General features: G+C 25.8%; 1 protein-coding gene across 1 annotated transcript in view; it reads right to left on the reverse strand.

The window, feature by feature from the left end:
* LOC113561159 (FMRFamide receptor-like) overlaps positions 1 to 24,642 on the reverse strand; it is a 72,725-nt gene that overhangs the window by 19,439 nt on the left and 28,644 nt on the right. The window contains exon 2 of the mRNA XM_026967420.1: positions 17,750 to 18,086. Within this exon, the coding sequence (XP_026823221.1) occupies positions 17,750 to 18,080 (331 nt within the window). The 5' untranslated portion in view covers positions 18,081 to 18,086. The remainder of the gene's footprint in view (positions 1 to 17,749; positions 18,087 to 24,642) is intronic.

Here is a 24,642-nt window from a genome sequence, read left to right on the forward strand (position 1 = left end):
TGTAATGTTTGTATTAAATTTAAATTCAATGATAAAACATTGGATATGAAAACGATTTGGATCAAAGACGGTCAATCTGTATTTTACTGTTAATATCACGGTAAGTTGATTTAGTTTTGTAAAAAAATATTACATTATATTTAAATATAAAATAATTAATTCATATATATTTTAATCCTAGGAAAAATTTTAACACGGAATTGTGGCCACAATTTTGTTTCTTAGTGTTCTATTGCAAAGCACCAATTATAATAACACACACGTATACAATACAAATTATTTACAGAACACTTTCAAATATAAAAAGCATGATAACTTTTTTTCGTGCACTTTTGTATCCACGGTACAAGACATTGTACACTGGTGAGAAAAGATTACATTTTTTGTAAAAGTAATTATTATAGCTCCTTAAGGAACTTATGTATTTAAGTGGTTTTCGTCGTTTTCGACACGTTGCTGTAACCGTGCTCGCATTGTGGTATGTGCACTGCGCAAGATAACCAACACTGAACCTTGAAAATGTTACATGGGGTACTAATTTTTTGCTGTGTTAGGTATATTAAATAATGGACCTATTAGTTAGACAGTTAGTACACATCTATGTGAAACATTTCGCTGTCTAGTTCACATTTACACAGCAAACAATAATTTAACTGAGCATTATTCTGAAGAGGCAATTCAAATAACCCTTTTCACTGCTATGATTGTACTATTATGCCGTGCGTAAATATTCCGCTGAACTGTTCTCTGCTGCAGATCATAGATAACACACATAACGGACGTAGTACGTACTAATATATTCCTTTGTCCATAAAAAAAAAAAAAAATATACGTGAGATTATTAGCTTGGTAAATGGTGATTACTGATTATACTAAAATGTATAGAAAAAAATTACAAATTTAACGGTACAAAAAATGTTTCTATGTTTATTTTGGTAGCATTGATATACATGATACATTAAACATTTTAGCTTATCATCATGCGTAATGCTTATAATTATTTATCAGTGGTTACTATAATATGTATTTTATTTTATGGTATCATTAATCAGTTAATAATATTGAAAATTAATAAGTAAGTACTGGTTAGTATGAAGTCCTTGTGCACTAAATTTATACGTAGCATTGAAATACATTTTTATAAAACGCTGCCTGACGATGATATATATTAGAACATTTGAATGTGACTTTAATTGATTATGACTCAAATGATAAGTTCATTACTAAAATTGAATTATTTGAATAAAACAACCACAAATATTGATACGTATTTTTTTTTTTAGTTAATTAAATTATTTTGAAAAGACTTTGATTTGTGATCATTAGCCTTCATGAATTCACATACCATTTATAAATAATAGTATTGAATACATAAAATAAATGTACAAAATTGTACTATAGGTAATAATTTTGTGCGAATGAATAAATGGAATCTATGGATAATTTAGCTGAGCCTTATTCTGAAGAGAAAATTCAAATTTAACTATAAAACCATTACGAAATAAACTCATGATATTATAGAAAAATTGCAACCTTTAGCTTTTCCAATATGTTTATATTTATGGGAATGCTTCGATACGATAATTAAACTATATAGAAACATACTAAATTACAAAAGATTAAAAAAAAAATTAAATATATACCGTGTGTTCAATTTTAAAGGTAACAGAAATATTTTGAATGCATGACTTTGAATTTGATTTGGAGTATTTTTACTGTGCACAGGACATATAAATGCATCTATTTTTGATCAATTCAAATTTTTAACTATTTTTATCTGTGCGGCTGCGCATTCTATTTTATTTTCAGTCGAAAGTTTTAAATTGGGTAATTTGTAATTAATCTTAATCACGCATTTATAAGTATAATATTTATCGATAAATTCCAATGATATTTTTTTTTATAAATTCGATGTAATAATAAATACACTTTGTAGTTTTAATCAAAATAAATTATTATAATAATACCTATAATTATGAATTACTACCTTATTTAAAACTCCGACTGTCCTAAAAATGTCGATTTTGAAGATATTAAAAAACTGTAAACATCAAAGCTGTTCAGAAATAAATAAAACAATCCAAATTCAGTATCAAAAATAGTAGTTCCTATTTAAAAATATTTATTTCACTGCACATGCGTATATGAAAATAGTTATTAGTAATTAGGATTTATCAAAAACAGATGTATTTATATGTCTTATATGCAGTAAAAAATTCCAAATCAAACTCAATGTCATGCGTCCGAAATATTTTCTGTTACCTTTACAACTGAACTTACTGAACACACGGTCTATTATTAACTATGTGTTTTTATAAACGAGAAACAAATTAACATACAGAAAAATAATTTACAATGGACAAGTTTAAAAGAGAATAAAATATATAAATAATATTACTATAATTTATTATTTCAGAAATATTAACCCTAACTTCGAATCATGTAATCATGATTTTCGAGTTAATCGACTTAGGAAAAGAAAAACATGTTTTCATATCAGGAGCTCTGGAAATAAAAATATGGATACACCAAAATTAAAAAGAAGTATCTCTAGTACTCCAGGAAAATAGGCCAATAACGAAACCGGCACAGTTTGAGTAGGAAGATGGTGGTATAAATTGTACGATTTTTTACATAAATGTCACTGACTCGTTCAAAATATACGACTTGGACCATAAAAATTTACATTTTCTAAATGCCAATTATATTAACCACAGACTTTCCTCCAACGAACGTACGTACATTTATAGTCCCGTTAGGTAACATATTTTATAACGTACAGCGGCAATAACAATTTATGATCTACACCAACGATGATTAAATGCACGCAACTTATGATAAATAAATGATAACTTATGATAATGTTCTAAGTACTTATCTGATATGAAACGATTATATCGCCGTTGTATGTTATTATAAAATATGAACGATTATGTTCGTCAAACGCCTAAGGTTCGTACGGAATCCAAATTAAACCCTTATTTTTCCAAAAAAAGAACCAATTAATGTTACTAAAGGACAAAAACGAATAAAAAATTAGGTTTTTTTTAAAAAATCATCATTGTCCGAGTATTATTTTATAAAGCCGCGTACAATAAATTTGTAATATTTTAATAAAATATATTTAACATTTGTTTTTATACAATATTGAAAAAACAAAGAATGTCACCTGAAGACTATAGCGACGGTGACCGCTGTTACTCTGTCTCAAACGCCGCAAACGTCAATATATCATTATACACATATATTTTTAACAGTCATATTTTGGACGACGGTTTTGACCAAATATAAGATAGGTCTGAAATGTATCGTATTCAGTTGTAACTATTTTGTTTTCCGTAACCGGTGACGAAGAGGTCACCCTATACAAACCAAACAATGTTTGTTTTTTGTGAGCCAACAAATCTCCGCGTGAGCCCCTCTTTAAAATGTGAATTTTGAAAAATACTTTCTAATTGCACCCCTACAATGAAATATTGGAGTCTTTAGCTACACACGTAGTTTTCATTATTATTTCATAACATCATACCACATCACCTATACCTACCTTTAAGATTATTTTTAAACTAAGATGATCTCGAACCTCCACACGAGTTTTTCTTAGTGAGGCTCCGTAATCTTCTTCATATTAATTTAAATAAAATAAATAAATAAATAGTATTGATGTAGGTATTTTGATTATGAATCAGCCAATCGGGACTTCTTTTATGTATAGGTACACTAGGTACAGATATATTATGTATATTTTTTTGAAATATTGTGCTTTAACCGACACGGATTTTATTAATAATACGCAGTTTTGTAAAGTATTTGTATTCTTTTTTTGTACTTGAATACTATTCTAAATACATTTAAAAAAATATTTTCAAATACGTATTTTGAATATTTTTTTTTAGAATTTTTATTTTATATTTAAATACTAAATTTGAAAAAAAAAATGTTTGTGTTTATAAATTATAACACTGGGTGGTGGTAATTAAAATCGTAAAATATATAAAATATAGTATTAGCCATAGCCCATAAATCTCATACTAGTTGACTTTATGTGCGAACGTCTATGATGGTATTACTGTATTAGCACAAAAAACCTGATAAATAGATAATAGTGATAGTAATTTTTTATTGCCAGTGTAGATATTATTCGTGAGAAAAATAAGTATTAATAATTAATAGTATTCTTAAAGTATTCGAATAATTTTTTGAGTATTCCAGAATGTATTCTAAATATATTTTCTGAAAGTTATTCGAATACGTATTCTGAATACTTTTTTAACCGTTTATTCGAATACGTATTCCAAATACAAAATAAAAGTATTCTTTACAAGACTGATAATACGTCATGCAATTTTCGATTTCATTTGAATATTATATTTTTTTATTACATTAATTGTGATAAATATTTTTTAAATTTAAATTTCTGTAACCAGTGGAATCGCTATATAAACACAAAATAATATTTGTTTTTCATGTGCCAATAAATCCCTGTATGAGTCTCTCTTTAAATTGGAAAATTCGAGTTGCATATCATTGCGTTAGGATTACCGCGTACAATGTACACTGCACATGTTTCAAAACCATGAGTGCAATAGACTTAATTGTGGATCGCTTACGCACACACAAATATTGCTTTTTAATAAAATAGATTACCATGATATGAATCTGATGCATACCTCCGTATTTTTTAAAAACATTTTATGATGTGATTATTAAGCCTTTATAATATAATTTTTTATTTATCCTTGTCAACCGATGTATTTCCAAATGTTTAGAAAAAAGTCTTCTATTTCTCCAATTTAAAAAACAGCTGAGAATACAGCTAAAAAATAGTATGAGAAATGATTAGCTATTTTCTAAATTTTCAATTGTACCAAGGTTATTAACCTTATTATTTCCAACGTATTGATTAATAATATATATACCTTACGAGCCACAGCGTTGTTTTTTTCGAACGAACAATTTAATTTCTACTAATTTATTATTTATGATCTAGTTATTTGATAAATGCTTTTGGTTTTAAAGTTTAAAACACTGTTATCAATTTTATGATATCTATACATACTTATTGAATGCTTTTGATTAAGTAGACCTGGTTTATTTCTCTATGGCGCGTCGGTCTTAAATCTGTACTGCTTTAACGAATTTATAAAATATACCGTTTTGATTAAATTTTACAGAGGGTCGTGTAACGTTTGAGCGAGAATATCATTTCGTCCGAGCAACAAGTCGACTAGACTATATTACATTGTATAATTTTGACAAGAAACAAGAAGAGTGATGTTGTCCATATTCCAAACATAACAGTTAATACAAGTGGAAGTTCACATATTCCTTCTGTCTTGAAAGATTACAATTCCCATGTTTGGCCTGAGTGTGAAACTGACATTATTACGTGAATAATAAATTGACCGAGTTGAATAAACACAAGTCTCAATTCTATATAATACATAAATTATATATTATTATTATGAGGCATTTACGTTTTTATATTATTTTGATATTATAACAGTTTAATTTGTATCTTTTAGAAAAAAAATGACTGAAAAGAGTTTATCACCACACAAAAAAATATATTCTAAGTATGTAGTATAATAGTTTATTTATATATTTGTACGTATAAATTCTATAAGCTTATTATATCATAGTCATTAATTTGTTTAAATTTATTACTCACATTTTCAAATAAATACGATTAATAACCAAAAGGATACAAATACGTTTTGGTGAAATTTTTGTTGAAAAATTTGAAGCACAGTATTTGAGTTTGTTAAAGTTACCAGAAGATACTATTATAACACAAAATCGAGTTGTTGAATATTATAATTTGGTTTATATTATTATTATAACAATTTTTAAATATCATCATAGTTTAATTTAACATTTTAAAATGTAAAAAGAAGATGTTATCGTTTTTAAATGCTTAACATTTAACTTAGACATTTATAACCGTGTAGCGTATAGCGTAACAATTAAAAAAAAAAAATATATATGTATATTAGATAATATTTAATCCTTTATATGTACTAAAACTATATTTATTGTCTTTCTGAAAAAATGTATTTATTCACTCCTAAATTTTCTATTTAATTATTTCTGTGTATGCATATTATATAAAAAAAATTGTTTCAATATATTATATTATATTAGGTGTACAACCAGAATACTTTAAGGGCATATTTTTTTTTTGATTTCTTAACAAGATTATTCAACCATGTTGTTGCTTGATATTTTGTGCCAATTCCATTTAAGCTTCATCGAGTGTAACTACTGTTCATACAAAACACTTCAGTCTTTTAAAAAAAATATACAGCGTTGGAAAAACATTTGAAAAAGTAAATTCGTCTTTAGTTTATTTACACAGTTATTTTTACAAGATTACGATTTTTGTAAAATCGGTTCAAAAAGTTTTTAAATCGTATTCATAGCCACAGTGTGTGTTATTGGAGCTTGTCTCAAAAGTTTTCAATAAAAACGTTTCGATTTTGATTGATATTGATGTGTAGTTTACTAGTGCGTACCATCAGTACAAAATTAATTGAATTATGATAATCACTTTAGTTCTATAAAGTTCACATTATTTAAAATAAATAAAAGATAAATAATAGTATTATCGCCTCTAGTGAGTGTGTTAATTTTCTTTAAAATTTTCCGAAATTTAAATAAATTATGAAATAAGTTCTATTATCAGTCGATAGGCTATATAGATACATACAAATATATATATATATATGGATAAGCTCTTCATGATTATTTTTTAACGACTGGAGGAAAAAACGATGTTATTTCAACTTAAGTTTTGGTATATTGCCAATTCAGACATCTGAAGATAAGTCTTTATTTTTATAAAAAAAAAAGAAAAGAATAACATTTTCATACTATTGCCGTAAATTCATCGATTCTTGTCGGACAACAAATGTTATACTTATGAGACTTTGTACAAACATTCCAATTTTGACGTGGACGTATTGATATATATATTATTGTTGTATTTGTTTATGGGTACCCGCTGAGAGATCCGAACGTAAACTCTTGGACGACGGAGAAAAGATGAAATTATAATGAAAAATACACACTTGTATTTATTATTACATAATATAATATAATACCTACTCGCGGGACGAATGTGCTTGGAGAGACACAATTAGTACGTACACATTTTATAACACAATATACAACTTCGAGACTCCCTACCGGGTACATACAGAGGACCACGACTTATACATATACGCACACAGTACGCACAAACACACACATATCTAACCTATAACCTATCTAAATGCCTAACGAACGTTCTTCCAAGTAAAGTTTAAAGTTAACAAACTCGAAAAAGGTAATTTATGAAAAGTCAACGCAGTGAGATTGTTGACATGGAGAAAAAAAATAATAACACGAGAAGGCGTTAAGCCGAAACACATGCAATATACAAGGTGATCTATTTAAGTGTTTACATAAGAATTTAACTTTATTGTAAATATTTTTTTACATAATTTTATGTCATTGCAAAACAATATCTCTATTGTTATTATTTTGAACGGTTGTAATTTTATATTACGATTTATTTTTACGATTAGTTAATTACGGCGAGTTGTAAGTTTACAAATCAAAACTTAAGTTTAGATAAACACAGAGTTACCATGCGGAATGTCGATTCACTATTCATTTAAGCTCTAAACGCACATACAACTGTCAACTATGGCTTAAATATTCGTTTGAAATTCGATTTTTATATATTATTACCAAAGTACTCTAAATAAAGCATGTGTATTCTACTTCGGGATTTATGTCATTAAAAATGTGTTAGTGTAGTTTGAAAAATCGTAAAAATAGCTTTTTTTTCAAAAATGTGTTTTTTAACGACATCAATTATTTATGTAACAATAATAAAAACTTTTGAAATAATGACTATGTATAGTGTAAACATTGAAATGCATGTAATCACCAATCGCCCTGTACTTTGCGTCCATCACTGCTGAATGCCGGTGCACGCATGCCTATATACTCGTATCACATTATATATTAAACGTAAGTATGTATCTACCTATATGACGGTGAGCATCGTTTTCGTTTTCTCCGACTGCCCCGTATAGCTCGCGCGTTTAGACCGATATGTGCATATCAAGAAAATAGTTTAATGCTAAACTTTAAACCGCGCTGAAGAGATGTCACGGAAACTTGCGACATGTGCCATGTATAATAATAGCTGTTGACGGGCCGAACAATGAAGTATGTAGTATAATATTGTGTAAGTACCTTGTACGGAGGAGGAAATCACAATGCGATTTTGTGTATGCGCGCGCGCGTGTGTGTGTGTGTGTGTGTGTGTGTGTGTGTGTTTGTGTGTAGCAGTAGCTAAATAACATGATATTGCAAGCTTCGGCGCGGAATTAATATATCACCATACTACCCAGCTACTACGTTTCCGAAACACCAACCGTACGTCGGTGCCAACGTTTTAACTAAATCCGTCTAGTGTGCATGTGTATGTGCATACGCAGCGTTCCATATGACCGGTTTTTCATTTTATATAGTGTATTATTATATCGACTACTGTGTAAAACAACATATTAAACCGCACTGGCTCGATGACTAGTTTTCGTAAAGCTCGACTCGGTCGACTTCGGTTTGAGATGTTGAAGTGGATTCGCGTGGTAATACTCGATACGCGTACTTCGTACATTTTAATATAATGTAGGTATCTGACATCCATTAGCATTATAGATACGTACGATGGACCAACAAAGCGCCGTGACGAGATTTAATTATACTTACTTATTTTCGATTTGTTTGCGATGAGGTGAACGAAAAATCCGAAATTCAAATTGAAGAGGTACTACACATATTTTACACGACCGAAAAAATCAAAAAAATGTTAGGACGATTATTTTAAATTAAAAAAATGCGAGCAAGTCGGTAATGCTCTGTCGTACAGTAGTTGTCGAATAAGTTACTGTAAAATTGAATTTAATGATATATCAAATTATACGAAAAACAATAAATTCTGATCCGAGACTGTAAGTAAGCCTTCGATGTGTTATCTTGTATTCATACTGCTGTTAGATAAATTTATTTTGATATATTTGTGTTATTATAGTATTACGCTAGATTGATTTAATTTTGTCGAAAACAATAATTAATTTATTATATTATTATTATATATATATATATATATATATATATATCGTTTATTATTGTTATTAACATTTGAGTTATACCGCATTACACTAGAACGGCGTCAATACGTCGGTTGTATAAATAGACAATAACTTAAAATTAATCTAAATGTATTGAAAATATCACTGTGAATTTGTGTATAAAAATATACTGATGTACTTACGTACAAGTTACTAAAAAATCCTATAAATAATATTTTTTGATTACAAAAAAAAAAAAAAAATAAATAGTTTAAATTATATCTAATTCTTCGTTTAAATATCCAATACTGTCAAATTAAAATATCCATAAAAAAATGTATCGTATATTTTTTAAATTTAATTATGAACTAATAAGAAGGAATTTTAATTATTTTTTTAAGTCTTTAATAAAAAGTTTTAAATTTTAAATTGAAAACAATTTGCAAAATTTCGTGATTTCGTCAAAATGTAGGTAAACTTACTTATAAAAATAAATTAAGGATATTTATTTTAAATTATTATACATAGTTTAAAAAAAAACTTATGTGGGATCTTGACATTTTTGACCAAACAAAATGTTTTTATAGAAATTTATAGAAACATAACTAAGACATTTAAAAATATCAAACATCTATAAATTTAATAACTTTAAAAAAAGGTAAAAATATTTTAATAATTATATATACATAAAATATTATATTATAATTCTTTTCGTGTATAAAAAACAATAATATAAACAATTGGTGAAATTTCAAGTATTTTCAGTTATTTATTTTTGAATTATAATAAAATATCAAAAATCGTTTGAGAATAAATGGTTATTATAACGGGTGAATATCCAATAACACTAAAATTTGAACTTCAAATAGCCATAAAAAACTTATTCGATTTTCCAGTAAGATTTTTTTTTTTATATAGGCAGCAAAACGTATTAAAAACCTTGTATTAAATTTTGAATTCTTGGATATGAATAGAATTTTTTTTATGAAAGTCTAACGACAAAATAATTTTCAAATTTTCAAGATTTTATGAATTTCTTCAAAATTCAAAATTTGAATATGTATACAATTTATATGACTATTTATTCTTCATATTTTTTTAAAATGCAAATGAACAATTTATAAGGAATTTCGTATTATATTTCCAAATATTTTGACCCAGCAAAAGATTTCCATGGAAATTTAAATGAAATAAAATAAATGTTTCAACTATTTATAAATATCCAAAAGAGTCCACATCTTGTAAATATAAACATTTGGTGAAAAATACATGCATTAATGGTTATTTGTTTTTGAGTTTCACAAAAAAATAAAAATAAAATGAAATTGATTTTGTCAAAAAATAGTTTCACGTAGCAATATCAGTAGATTTTCATTAATTTTTTTTTTTGATTTTCCGGTTAATTTTGACCTCACAAATGTACAAACTACAGATTCAATTTGTTACCAGAAATACACACCGGTTACACACACACACACACACACACACACATAATTCTAAAATCAATTCAATTATCGCTCTGCTCAGACGACTATAAAATGCACATATATATAATATAAACGCTAGGTAAATAATTATGGTAATTGGTGATGGTATAGTTCATTGGTACATATATTTGATTAAGGAATAATTATATTTTATATTTTTAGTCATGTTATTTCTATCTATTTAACTTACAGGTATTATATAGTTAACTTTCTATAGTATACTCTATATTTTCTGATAACTAATAAAGTAATAACTATGTTTTTAATTAAATTAAGTAAAATATAAGTATGAAAAATATATTATGATGCATTATTGTAAATTACAATTTGTACCTAACATTCAATAAATTAAATTTATAAATTTACAATATCTAAGCTAATATATAATATAATAATATATGTAAGATTGTGTGTTATTTACATCTATTCCAGTAAATCGATTTATTGATAAAAAATGACTTAATTAGAACGAAAGTAATGAAATAAATATATTTATTTAATTCAAATAATAGTTACCTACCAGCTTTAGTAGACTCTCTAGGATTTCTGGTATAAACCTAAAATTTTACCTCTATTCTTATATTTTATACTGTAAGTATAGACACTAGACAGTAGACAATAACATATTATAATATAGTTCCATTTAAAAACAATTAAATTATTTATTTAATTTATTCTGTGGTTATGTAGTAATATTATCTAATAATATAATATTTGATGTTCTGTAAATGATAATAAAATTCAGATATTTTAAATATACTTAATAAATAATAGTGTTTATATTATAATTTAATCGTGAGTATAGTTAGTATAATGGTATTAGTTAGTTATTAAATATTATTTAATATTAAATATAATGTATTAATAAAGCTCGCCAGATATAGCCTTAATGCCTAATATATAGGTAACAATTGAATATATACACAGATTGAATTTAATCTATGTTATTTGTATAGCTATAAATCTGTGAACCAACTAAAATATATTATATTATCATATTATTATGAATAGGTATTTTATTAATATTTATATAGTATACTAACATACCCGTCTAGGCTCCGCCCAAAATTTTAATTAATAATAACTAATTATTTATTAACTTTATCGGACTAAATTTATGTCTAAAACCTTCTCTGTGATGTCCTCTTTAATTTAAAAAAACTACATGACGATTGAATAAGTAGTTTCGGAGTTTCCGACCGCCCGGTTCGCCCGTGCCTTGGGCCACCACTGACATTATATGCCAACGGACTCGTCTCTTCGAGTGGTTTTTGCTTACTAAACAGACACGCCAGTATAATATAATTATTATAACAATATTAGTACCTAATATATAAACCTATGAAAATAATATTATTGAAATAACATGGTACGGAAAGTATTTTACTTATCGCAACAATTATTTATATCTACTCGCCGATAAAACACACACAAAAGAAAAAAGGTCAAGGTCACAGGTAGCTGGAAACCCGCGGGCAACCGTAATAATATAGGCCGTAACACGTTTGCACACAAAACAGTATTTTTACTTGGGATTTTGGAGAACGATTGGGAACACTCGTTTAGGTACATTTTTTTCGGATCCAAAAATTCAATACAACGTTTGAGTACATAATAATTTTTTACATAATACCACATTTAGGTACACTCTTTTTATTTTTAAACCTTAAAATTTTATTATTTAGAGCTTATTAGCGTTACCCAGGAGACATCGCGAGGAGGTCTTATGAGTTTATTTGCATTTGCATTTAAATCTGTAGTTGCCTTCCTTTTTAATACTGACATTATTAATATATGCTTAATGATTAATATGGCCGTCTCCATTAATCGAAATAACAAATTTTAAAATTTGAGGAACTTTTGCTATTATGTTACACTTATGATTAGTACAAGTACAATGAAAAACATATTTACTCTAAATTTGTTGAATTTAAAGCGATCAATAATCACACATTTTTTACCACGATGGGTATCAAACTCTTCAGTAATACGATTATTCATGATCGTTCAGTATCAAATTGAAGACACATCTGACTCATCTAAGACACAGTCACACTGAGTGAATAAAGAAATTTGTAAAGATATACATAATATTATATTGAAACAGGCGTAATAAAGATTATAGTCAATAAAAAGTACTAACGTACTTACGTACCTACGCATAAATTCGTATTTCGTATTCGTGTATACGACGATATTAATCATAGAACAATCAAAATAATAATATAAGTAATTGATATTAATTGGTTTGGAGATAAAGTATATGACTATGAGAATTATACACAGAGTATACCACTATTTTAGATTACATGTTTATAAAGTGTACCCAAACGTTCTCTAATTAACCAGGTAAAAACGAAAATACCTTTTATTTTATGTGCCCAAACGTTGTGTCTATTTGTACCCAAACGTGTTGGATTTTGGGTCAATGTGGCCAAACGTTCGCCCCCAAAATATATATAGGTATACAATTTATACGTTTATTTTAATTAATAATAAATAATTATTTATTAATTTTTTCGGACTAAATGTATGCCTATGTCGTTCTCTACAATAAGTAGTTTCGGAGTTTATCCCGAACATAAAAACAAACGCTATCATTTTATATATTAGTATAGATAATATAGTTGTTTTATGTTTTAAATTGTACTTATATAGAAGTTTATTTATATAAAAATAAAATACACGGTAGAATAATTATTTTTCATTATTTTAACAATAATATTTGAAATAATTTTTGTTATACAGTTACACAGTGCTAAGAGCCAACTATATGTGTACATAAATCATTTTTGATTTATTGATACAAATGCACAATTATACCTAATATATTGTCTACCCGAATAACAACTAGTTCATATATTATTAATATAATTTACTATAACAATAATTGTATTATATTTTCAATAATTATAGAAGTTCATTGTCTCAATATTTTTACCTAATGTTTCTACAAATATTTTCAACGTAAATTGTATTGATCTTATTCCTACAATATTCTCTTTAGGACGTGAACAACATATTATTACAATATGTTTTAAACGTTATTTTTAAATATACTTTTGTTCATATAATGTAAGCATATTATTGCCAAAATATATTTAAACAAAATATTTCCAAGAACACAAGGAAACATATGTCTACAATATAAATATTTTCTGATTGCTAGCTGACCATCTGGGTATAACTAGTGCAATCGATATTTACAATAAAAATAATTCACATTTCTAAATCAAATATGTAACTAAAACCTGTATTTGATAAATACATTTGACTATATTTTTATTGTTTATTACCACTCTACTTTTAAAATTAGAAATTTAAATATATATTTTATTATTTTAAACTTATTTTAAATTAATAATTTTAATTTAACCCGACGAAAGTCAAACTCTACATTAATATTGTATACATAAGTAAAAATAATAAATTTTTAATAGTTTATAACTTAAGAATGTTTGATACAATTTTGTACTTATAAGTTTCTATACAATATATAAGTACCTCATTCTCGTTTTATTTTAAAATCCTATTAAATTTGTTTTTAGTCTTCAAAGGCTTTACTAAATCTTTTAGTGTAAAATAACATTTTAAAGTATGGGAAAAATAGGATGATATTATAAAAAAAATATATAGAAAAGCTTTTAAAATTTAAGATTTTGAGTAAATAAATCTATTATAGCAATTAGTTGTATAATGTGATATTCATTACTTGTGATCTTTTCATGAATAACTAGTAAACTTAAACTCCGTTATATTATTACATCTCTTAGAATATGCTAATATAGTTTTATAGTAGTAATTGAAGTCGAAATCTCAACGTTTCCAATCATGGACACAATCTCGGGACTATCGCGAAGAATAAATTTATGTCATTGTATTTTTTTATAATAATATTATATATATTTCATCTTATATAATCACATTTTAATTTAATGTAAATCGTTATTCCATGATGTTGTAATAATAAACGAATAAAAGAAAAAATTCAATTAAGATTAAAACAATTTGATATTTGGTTTTTATTATTATTTTTAGTATACATTTTGTTGTTGTTTAAGACAATGCATAATGATAATATTTATATTTTAATACAAAATATAAATGTTTAGTTATTTACTTTAATATTGAAATTTGTTTGAAAATAAAGCAGGTACTGCTCTAAAAATGACCTTTCATAAATAATACAACAATCTTGTTGATATTTAAAAAACTACTAAGTAAATAATATATATGTAATTTTAATAAACTAATTATAGCTTATATTAAAGTACCATATTGTATAAATTTGAAAATTTGAACTTCATAATAAGTGTATAAAAAACTTTTTGGTTTCATAATATTTCACTGTCTATATATTTAAAGTAACTTCAGACAAACTGTGGAGAAGCTCGACAAAAGGAATGATTTTATGTACGACTATGTTTAAACAATTAAACTATTTCGATTAATCTTACAAGTTACAATTTAATAATAAATTAACAGGATCATTCTTCGGGTATGTCAACAAAATCAATAAATTGTAGTTTTGTTTAATGGAACTAATACAAAGTTGTCTGTGTTTAAAATTAAATATATTTTCAAAAATGACATCTTATAAATGCTTATTAATAATAAAGTTTTTATGTGCTTGCTAACATTATTATTTTTTAAATTTTAGCATTTTAAAAACAAATAGTTCAAAAATAATTATAATTCATAATACAACACTAAACTTGTTATTATTTTTGAAAAGTAATCATTTTTATAATAACAATAATATATCATTAGATCTAAAAAAATGTCTTATTTACCATCAAATAAAATGTGACAAATATTTTTTAATACTGATGGTATAATTAAATGCTTAAATTAAATAATATTATGAATAATTATGTTGATGTATTAAATTAATTAATTAACATCTAAATCTAAAATATTTTTAGTAGTCGTTGAAGTTAATAAATTGTTATCGTAAAAAAACTCCTATCAACATTATAAAAATAATATTTAATTTATTACAGTGAAATTACAATGCAATAATCAAAAAAAAAAAAACTTCGGCAATAATAATAATAATAATGTTATGGTCATGTGGTAGTATGTCAAAATTTAAATTATGTAATACGATATACCAAGTTTGTGCTAATGCTTATTGTATGCGTATTTTCAGTTTATAATTTTTTTATTTCACATTGAAATTTATAAATATTTCCATTTCATATGAACCTCACACTATATACAATTTTTGTATTTTATTACATTCATGTCGTGTACAAAGTATACAGTACGTTTCTATTTCAGAGAAAGTAATTTTAGTACTTCGAGATGTTTCTCTTTATAAATACTATTTACTGGCATTTCCCTCGAGGATACTTCAAAACGCCAGAATATTGCTAGTGTTAATTGTTTCACAGTCGGCTTTAGCGAAATAGCGGAATCACTGTATAAAAGCACATTGATACTTCTGTTGAGTCGTCCACGTACAGACATTTTCACTGCGTGAGTTACAATAAGAAGTGTCCATTTATTTTCACACCTTTATTGCTTACGACTTACACGATTTATTGTACTCAACGACTTGCATCTCCATTAGAAAAGTCTCTTAAAAGGGTATGCGGTTGTTCCCTTGAGTCCATATGCCAAGGCCTATTCATTTTGTTTTTCCATATAAAAAAAATCACGAAGGGTCAAGTCTTTATTCAAGATTCATCGTCAATAGACGTGTTGATTAAGCGCGTGACTGGTACTGAAATATCGACAAAAATGTCTCTTTTCTACTATGGTCTGCACATACAAAAGAGGTGTGTTACTGGAAAAAAATTAATAATATTTATTTATTTATTTTTTTTTTATGGTTTGGGTCTTTTGTTGAATATTATTCGAAACCTCGATCCAAAAGAACCCAATCGAACTTTCCATAGTATACCCGTGACAGAAAATAATGAGCTTATAAACTTTTTGAACGAAAGTTTCAATTTGTCCGGCTTCCAATTTTTCGGTAAATTAAACAATGCGCAGAAATCATCTCTTCTATCCTCTTATCCATACAGACCATACGTCATACAATTTATCCACGATACTCGTATTAAAATGTAATTTAGTAAGCGCTTTAGGCAACTTCATCCCAAGAGACCATATGGTATTGAAAATAATATTCCTTTTGTATATCCTCATTCGTGGATAAAGTACACGAATTCATTTAACGGTTAAGATAACATTTAATAATTAAATTTCCACCTTACTTACTGTACTATACGTATATTGTTCTACACTTTTTATTACCTACGCGGCGAATCATGATACCGAATACTAATTATTTCAAATGTACACACACAGTTTATTATACATAATTTAATATTCAATTTATATTATATACTAACTTCGCTGGATAGATAATAATTGTTTAGAAATAAAAAAATAATCATAAAAACCTTAACAGATAGCGCCAACACTTTTAACCGCTTAGCTTTAGAGAAAATGATTTAGGTCAGTAGTATACATAGGCTATATTCTCATTTGAAAAATTATCTACAATGTATAATAAAACCGCATGGAAATCGAGTCTGTAGTTTTGGTAATTATTCAAGCTCTACATACATATATAAAATGATTGCCTCACAGTGTTTGTTCTCGTAAATATAACATCTGGTCAACCATATACATATATAGACACATCCCACATAATATACCCACCTTCAGCCTTAATTTTAAAGTTTACCTAATTATTTGAATACCTAATGTTAATTAGTAATTCAATTAAAATTAGTCCTGTAAATTACCTAAACGATTTTAAGAAATACAAAAGAACATATTTTAAATAATTAATTTTTAGTTTTTGATTGACTTAATTAATAGTTAGGTACTAAGTTTACTAACTGTACCAAATTTATAAGAAAACTATTTCTAAATTTTAGAGGAGAACAATAAAAAATTATATTTTACGTATACTTTATGTAGGAAGTATTTAAGAATAATACAATAATAATATTATAATAATAAATTTTCAATGAATATAATGTATATGGTATAGTAAAAACATTTTAGAAAACAAGAACTCCTTAGTGAACGCTTTGATATACATATAAGTACAAATTAGGTGATTTGATTTTCAGTTATTTCATAAAATTATTTATAGGAAGAATATATACTTACTTGCAGCGTCGGTAAGCCACAGTCCGTAAGGATACCATTTCCAATAAATGTAGTAATCGGCTTCAACGATCCACGGATAGTTCTCAAAAGATATGGTAAACACAAATAGCAAATAAAACAAATCGGATACAGCCAGGGCAGTCAGATACGTGCTGGTAGAGCTTTTCATCGGTTCTCTGGTAAGTACAACTACGGATAGCATGTTACCCACCACGCCTACAGCCACAACGGCTGGCAGCAGTGCCTGTTGCGCCCAAAAGTGAACTGCTTTCCGGAAGTAGCAATACTTCTGATCTTGAACGATTAGTTCCGCGCAATTCTCCATAGTCATTGGGGTCTGAAAAAAAAAATTATTGTATCATACAGTTTATAAATCCTGGAATCAGCAATATTTAAAGGAAAATTTTTTTATAACCATATTAATACCATATCATACTTTTTATCACACGGCGTCATAGATAGGCAATTAAGGTACATTTATTCATTTTTCAGTATTTTATTAACATCATAATCGTATCATTATAGATTATTGAATAAAAAAATATGTTCGCATAAAAATTGATGCATTTATTACATAAATGTATTCAGAGTAAATAGATAAAAAAAAAATAATGCTGTATTACATTATCGACAGTGTACATCTAATTTATCTATCTAAATAGAAATACTGGAATCGTTAATATTAAATTATTAATAGAAGATATCCAACGATTGATAAGTATGACAAATATTCCATTAAAAGTAGTTAAGTATTAGATTAGTATTTGAATCAATTATTTTTATGATTTTTACAATATAATTTTATTTTTAAAAATAATTATTTTATTTTGTAGTTATTATTATGATTTCCGTATTCTGAATATTAAGTTATATACAACATACCATATACCCGATAGAATGTTTTCTTATAGATAGTATAATAGTATTTAAGTACTTAAAATTTTATAAATATATTTCAAATAATATATTTTCTAAGATTTTATTTTTAATTGTATTTATTATACAATCACTATCAAAAATACACCAGAAAATTGTGTATCATTTATGTCTTTATATAATGCATTGTCTCGTACGAAATCTTCTAGATATATATTTGTTGATACTTACTACGTTCAGGTACCTGAATCGTTTTCATCAAATGCCGTCAGAAGGAATTTGGATACTGTGACAATAGATATTTTACATACCGAAAATAGGGACGATTTGAAGCTTTAGCTAAAACTTGTTTAGGGGTTAAAAGGTTAGCGATAAAAAATATGAGATCTAAAAGATGTTTATTCTTGTCAAAAGGAATAAACTTTAAGGTGCGTGCCACTTTTGTAACCATCACTTTAAACGGATTATTGAGCATCTGAGGGAATTTCAATCGATTTTATTTTCTTTGGTTTTCGAAGAATAGACTGAACCTAACATCTGAGACACTAAGCCTAACGTCATTTTCTAGGATAAAAGCCTATTCATATTATATTTATAAGATGTAACATATTATACTAATATTAATATTCATTGGTCATTGTTTTTTTTACATATTACACTAAAGTTTGAATTTTATAATGCAATTATTTTTATTAAAGTACTATTAATTGTATACATGTTTAAAAACGGCTTATACATATTTTATTTTTAAGTTAAATATAAAAATAAAATTATTATTAATTAATAAAATTAATTCAATACGTTTCTAATAATAGTTTAAAAACATAATCGCTTATATTACTCGTAGTATAGACAAACTAAAAATTATTAATGTTATTTTTGTATTTATTAGTTTTATTTTAGTAAGATAATCTGAAAATTCATTACTACCGTTTTCAATCACATACTTATGTGAAATCGGATTTCTTGCGTTTGTTGTCATTAAAACAGAGTATATAAACCGCCTTGACGCTCAAAATGATATGCGATGTACACTTTTAATGAATATACATCCAAACATACAAGAAATTTTGGAGAGTGTTCCGCATCAAGGCTGTTATTAATTATATTAAATAAATTCAATATTAAATTTGAAACAAATAAGTAAATATAGTTTTGTTATACCTTTTTATATTTTTATTTTTTTTTAAATGCATTTTATTTAGGTATTCGAGGACAGGTAACTATACCTACCAACCAATTTGTTGTTAGTAAATGAAAGTTGTGTTTACATTCATATTTTTTTTTTGTGGTGGGGGGGGGTGGTTGTTAAAAGTTAAGCTTAAAATTTTGACCTGTTAGAGTCACTGCTCATAAAATACTAGCAACCGCTGTAATACACCATTTCAGCTCATAATCAGTTTTTGGTATTCAATTATTTATTATTAAAAACATATTTAACACATAGATACAATAGAACAGTAAACTTAAAGGCGAATTATTAAATTACTATTAATTCAAAGGTTACTTTACAGTAGAGTAATTTCTCTGGTTGTTTAATCATATTTTCTATTAATTGTGAAAATTATGAAAACTATCGAGAAATTCGAAAAATTACCTTCCATAAAAATACCATAGTAAAAAATCATATTTTTATTATCACTTAATAATTATTAGTAAATAATAAGTACACGAACGAACATTAATTTCAACAATGACAACTTGAAATAAATATTAATATTATACTATTGATTTTATTTTTAATATTGCGGTTGCTTGAACAAGAATACGTTTATTAATTGTTTATCAATCGCATGTGGCGTACCTAATACTCAGGTTTAGAAGATAATTACGCGTTTAATTATAATACGGGTTTGAAAGCACGGGAATGCATTAGAGCATTATTCGTATTGAAGTTGTGAGTTGTCGCAATAGTATAGGTACTCCAATATTACTCTGACCAATGAATCTGCAGTATACGCCTTTCTAAGTGTTCGAGTCTAACAGACCATTAACAATAGGCAAATTTGATTCTAAGATGTTCGAGTAAATTAATTTCCTTAATGATTGACGCCCGTGGTTATTATTTTTTTTTTTTTTAATTAAATGCTACGTTATTTCCGTAACTAATTGAGAAAGCTCGAAATTGTGTACCTCCTAGATATAATCGAGAAACTCTATTACTATTATCGTGTTTCAGTGTCTTTATTGTTCAGTAAATAACAATAATATCCCTATACACGGCATAGAGTTAAATTTAATTTGGGCTAAAGATAACTTTTAATTTTTTAATCACATTTAATTTATGACTATGTATAATGTAATTTTTATATTTCCGTATTATGCGTGGCATTCTATGATTATGCGTAATATCGTTGATATAATTAAATAAGTAATTGTTTTTATAAAGATAATATGTTATCATTACCTTACTGTAGATTATACCTACATCCTATATATATATATATATATATATTACTATTTACTATATAATATAATATTATTGAATATTGGATAGAGTATTTTCCTGAAAAATCTTCATAATTTTGTAACGTAACGTTCAACAAATATGAAATTATTATGTGCATGTTTAAGATACCAAAACACGAGAATTTTGAATGAGGTAGTTGTATTATATCTTGTTTTAATATTAATAAACCCCAATCAACGTGAATGTAAGACATATAACTCAATTTTGGAATATATTTAGTTAATGAGATTATAATATGACCTCGGGAGACAAAAAACATAGTATAATATTTATTATTTAAATACAAACAAATAAACCATGGTTGACAACGTGCTCTCGTATCTTGGTTTTAATACACATAACATATAATTAAATATTATTATATTATATTGTATTCAATGATATTTATATTTAAATTTATGCAAAATGTTGATTATATTTCAGATGATATAATATTAAAATACACTAACTGTGTAGGTCTATGTGATAAAAATGTTAATTAAATGATTGTTTTCGGTTAAAAATAATAATACTATCATTGTATAAAAATTAACCATAGAAAATGTATTGTACAATCTGAAAGTATGAGAATATTTATGAACTCTGAACGTTTCAAAATGAGATTGATATCTATTTGAGATTTTGGGTCTTTGAAAATATAATATGGTGGGATTAAATTAACGCTATCCATCAGTGATAATGAGTTTGGAGTATAAACTTTTAATATTAATAATTACATAATAATATAGAATAAAATGGAATGATACAAACAATGTATGGAACTGATGTTTTTTGTAATTTATGATTAGTTTTAATTGGGTAAATGGGCATATAGTCAAAAATATTAAATTAAGATATGTTAAAAGACAATTTTGAATAATGTATAAATTTTTAATATATTTTATACTTGCCTATTATAAATAATTAATATTCTACTTTTTATAAGTTTAAATGTGATAAATTAATTTATCGTTATCACCCGCCACAATTTTCTAATTGTTTTTGATGTTATTAAATATTAAAGATAATTATTGAAAGTTAATTGGAATAACTAAAATATAAATAAAAAAATCGCATAATGTTATTAAATAATAAAAATTATTAGAAGTATTAAAAAAAAATTACAATCTGTATACAAATAGAATACAGTAAGTAATTGTGTTGAATTTTTTTTAAATTTAATGTACAGCATAAGGGAAGGGAGTGTCTATTGACACTATTTATTCCAATACAAACTCAATTTAGTTTGTATTGATAATAAAATCACGTAACCTTTCCGTTTGAGTTGATAGCACTGATAGCGAGGATTGTCAGGTAGTGTGGTAGATGCTAGGTTGGCAATAATAGGATTAGAGTGATTTAAGACGTTTTTGTTGAATTTATTATAATTATAGGATTCCAGTGTTAATATCGTGGGACGTTGAGATCACGATGCGATGATCTGTTACTGACATGCCGTGTGGCATTAATGTGGATTAAAAATAATAGTGATCGATTTTCCTGTGGAATCTTTAAAATTTAAAACAAACAACATTGTAAAATATTAAGTAAATAATAATGGTAATATTCATTCATATTATGGAATAATTAATAGGAAAGTATAAAAACACAGTGGTATAATACACGCATCTATTAATAATTAAATATCGATGTTCTTATGTTCTTGGCGTTTAAACGAATACCTAGGCACTATTATTTTGCGTTCTTAGTCTTACAAATTCACGCAGTAACTTCTAGAGTTACAAAAGTTTACACAAGGAAAACTCATTTTAAGCTTTTGTTAGTGCATATTGTTTCTATACGCACTCAAAAAGTTGTCTTTATTGACATTGTATGTAATGGTTTTTGTTAGCAATCTTAGCCTAGAATCTAATATTGATAAGACAGAATAAATAAAAAAATTTTAAGAAATTCAATAGTTAGATAATATTATAGTGATATATGGAACATAAAACAATTTAAAGTACAAGTATTTAGTTCAGAACAAACAAATATTATCTATGATCCATTACCAAAATATTGATACTTATATAATATCATATTCTATTTTATATTAAACAAGGTTGCTGATTTTATCGAAAAGAAAAATAATTTAACATTGACCTTTAATCGGTGAATATTTCCTGTACATCTCTCGAAAAGAAAAACTCTATGCTTTGCACCGCAGTATAGCATAAATCGTAATTACAATGTAATACTACCCCCTTTTTTTTTCAAACAATTTCATTGTTAATTATTTTATAGTAATAAGTGCTATGTTTATGAAACTGACGCACTGTAACTAATTATCTTATTATAATTGCTATTTAGATATTTTAAAGTGCAACGTAAGGATTTTTAGCTGTTAAATTTTATCAAAAGGTTCGTTTTTTTTTTAAATATTCTTTAACATGTTATAAATAATTTGACTCTAGATAATTTATATTATATTGTTATTGTTCTGTTAATAATTATTAAATTTTTAAATGTGTATGTCATAAGTTTTATTTATAGTGCAATAATATATTATGAATTGTTTATTGTATTTTTATCAAAGATTAATAGCAATGGTTTGGAAAAGTTGTTATTAACAATATTATATGATTTTTTTAATGACATAAAAATAACATAACAATTAAATTTTATGTTATTTTTTTTTAATTTTTAGTTAGCGGTTTAATATCGATATATATATATATTTATCTGTATATCAAAACTTATTTTAATATAAATCGCAGTTGTTGATTATTTACCGAAATAATATACTATTTAAATTTGTAACTTTTAATGTACTCGTATTTATTAAAAATGCAATTATTTATTTTTAGTTTCGTTTATTTTCTTATTTTTTTTTAAACATTATTGTAGTTTTTGTGAATAGTAAATGTGAAATTTATAAACCAACTAACCCAATTCTACAACTTTAATACCGTACTATTATATTATTCTGATTTTTGTTTTGCACGTCATGCAAAACTATACCGTGTAAAGAAACTAAATCTATAAAAAAAAATACAAAACAAACCAAAGCCGATATATTCAAAATCATAATGACTTACGCTCGACTTAGCATTGAAATGCATAAAGGAAAAATTGATTGAAAAAATTTACATATTTTTCCAGTGGAAGGAACACGACTATTTGTTTTTGGATATTGGAATGTTGTTATATAGAATTAAGATCTACAGTATGACCACGACAAAAACGATTGGCTGAAAAACATATACTCGTTAAGTTTTATTCATTGCAAGTTATCATTACATTGTACCTGTTAAATTATATTTGTATTGAATATTTTTTGAAACGTATATTAAAACTAGAATAATAAATATGCCTCTATCTGCCTTCATTTAATATATATAAAAATACACTTTATTACACTATTAACAGTGAAGTACCTACCTGTATGATACATTTAAGTTATTTAAAATTAGTGTACTTAACTATACAATATGCATAATATCATTTAAGGTTATTATGTTATTATCAAAGAATAATATTTATAATGATTCACCTAATAGTTTTATCCTATTTTTCTTTTAATAATTAATTTATTCAAACTCTGAATTTTAACGTTTTTAAATACACT

Source organism: Rhopalosiphum maidis, chromosome 4, assembly GCF_003676215.2.
Source record: "Rhopalosiphum maidis isolate BTI-1 chromosome 4, ASM367621v3, whole genome shotgun sequence".
NCBI lineage: Eukaryota > Metazoa > Arthropoda > Insecta > Hemiptera > Aphididae > Rhopalosiphum > Rhopalosiphum maidis.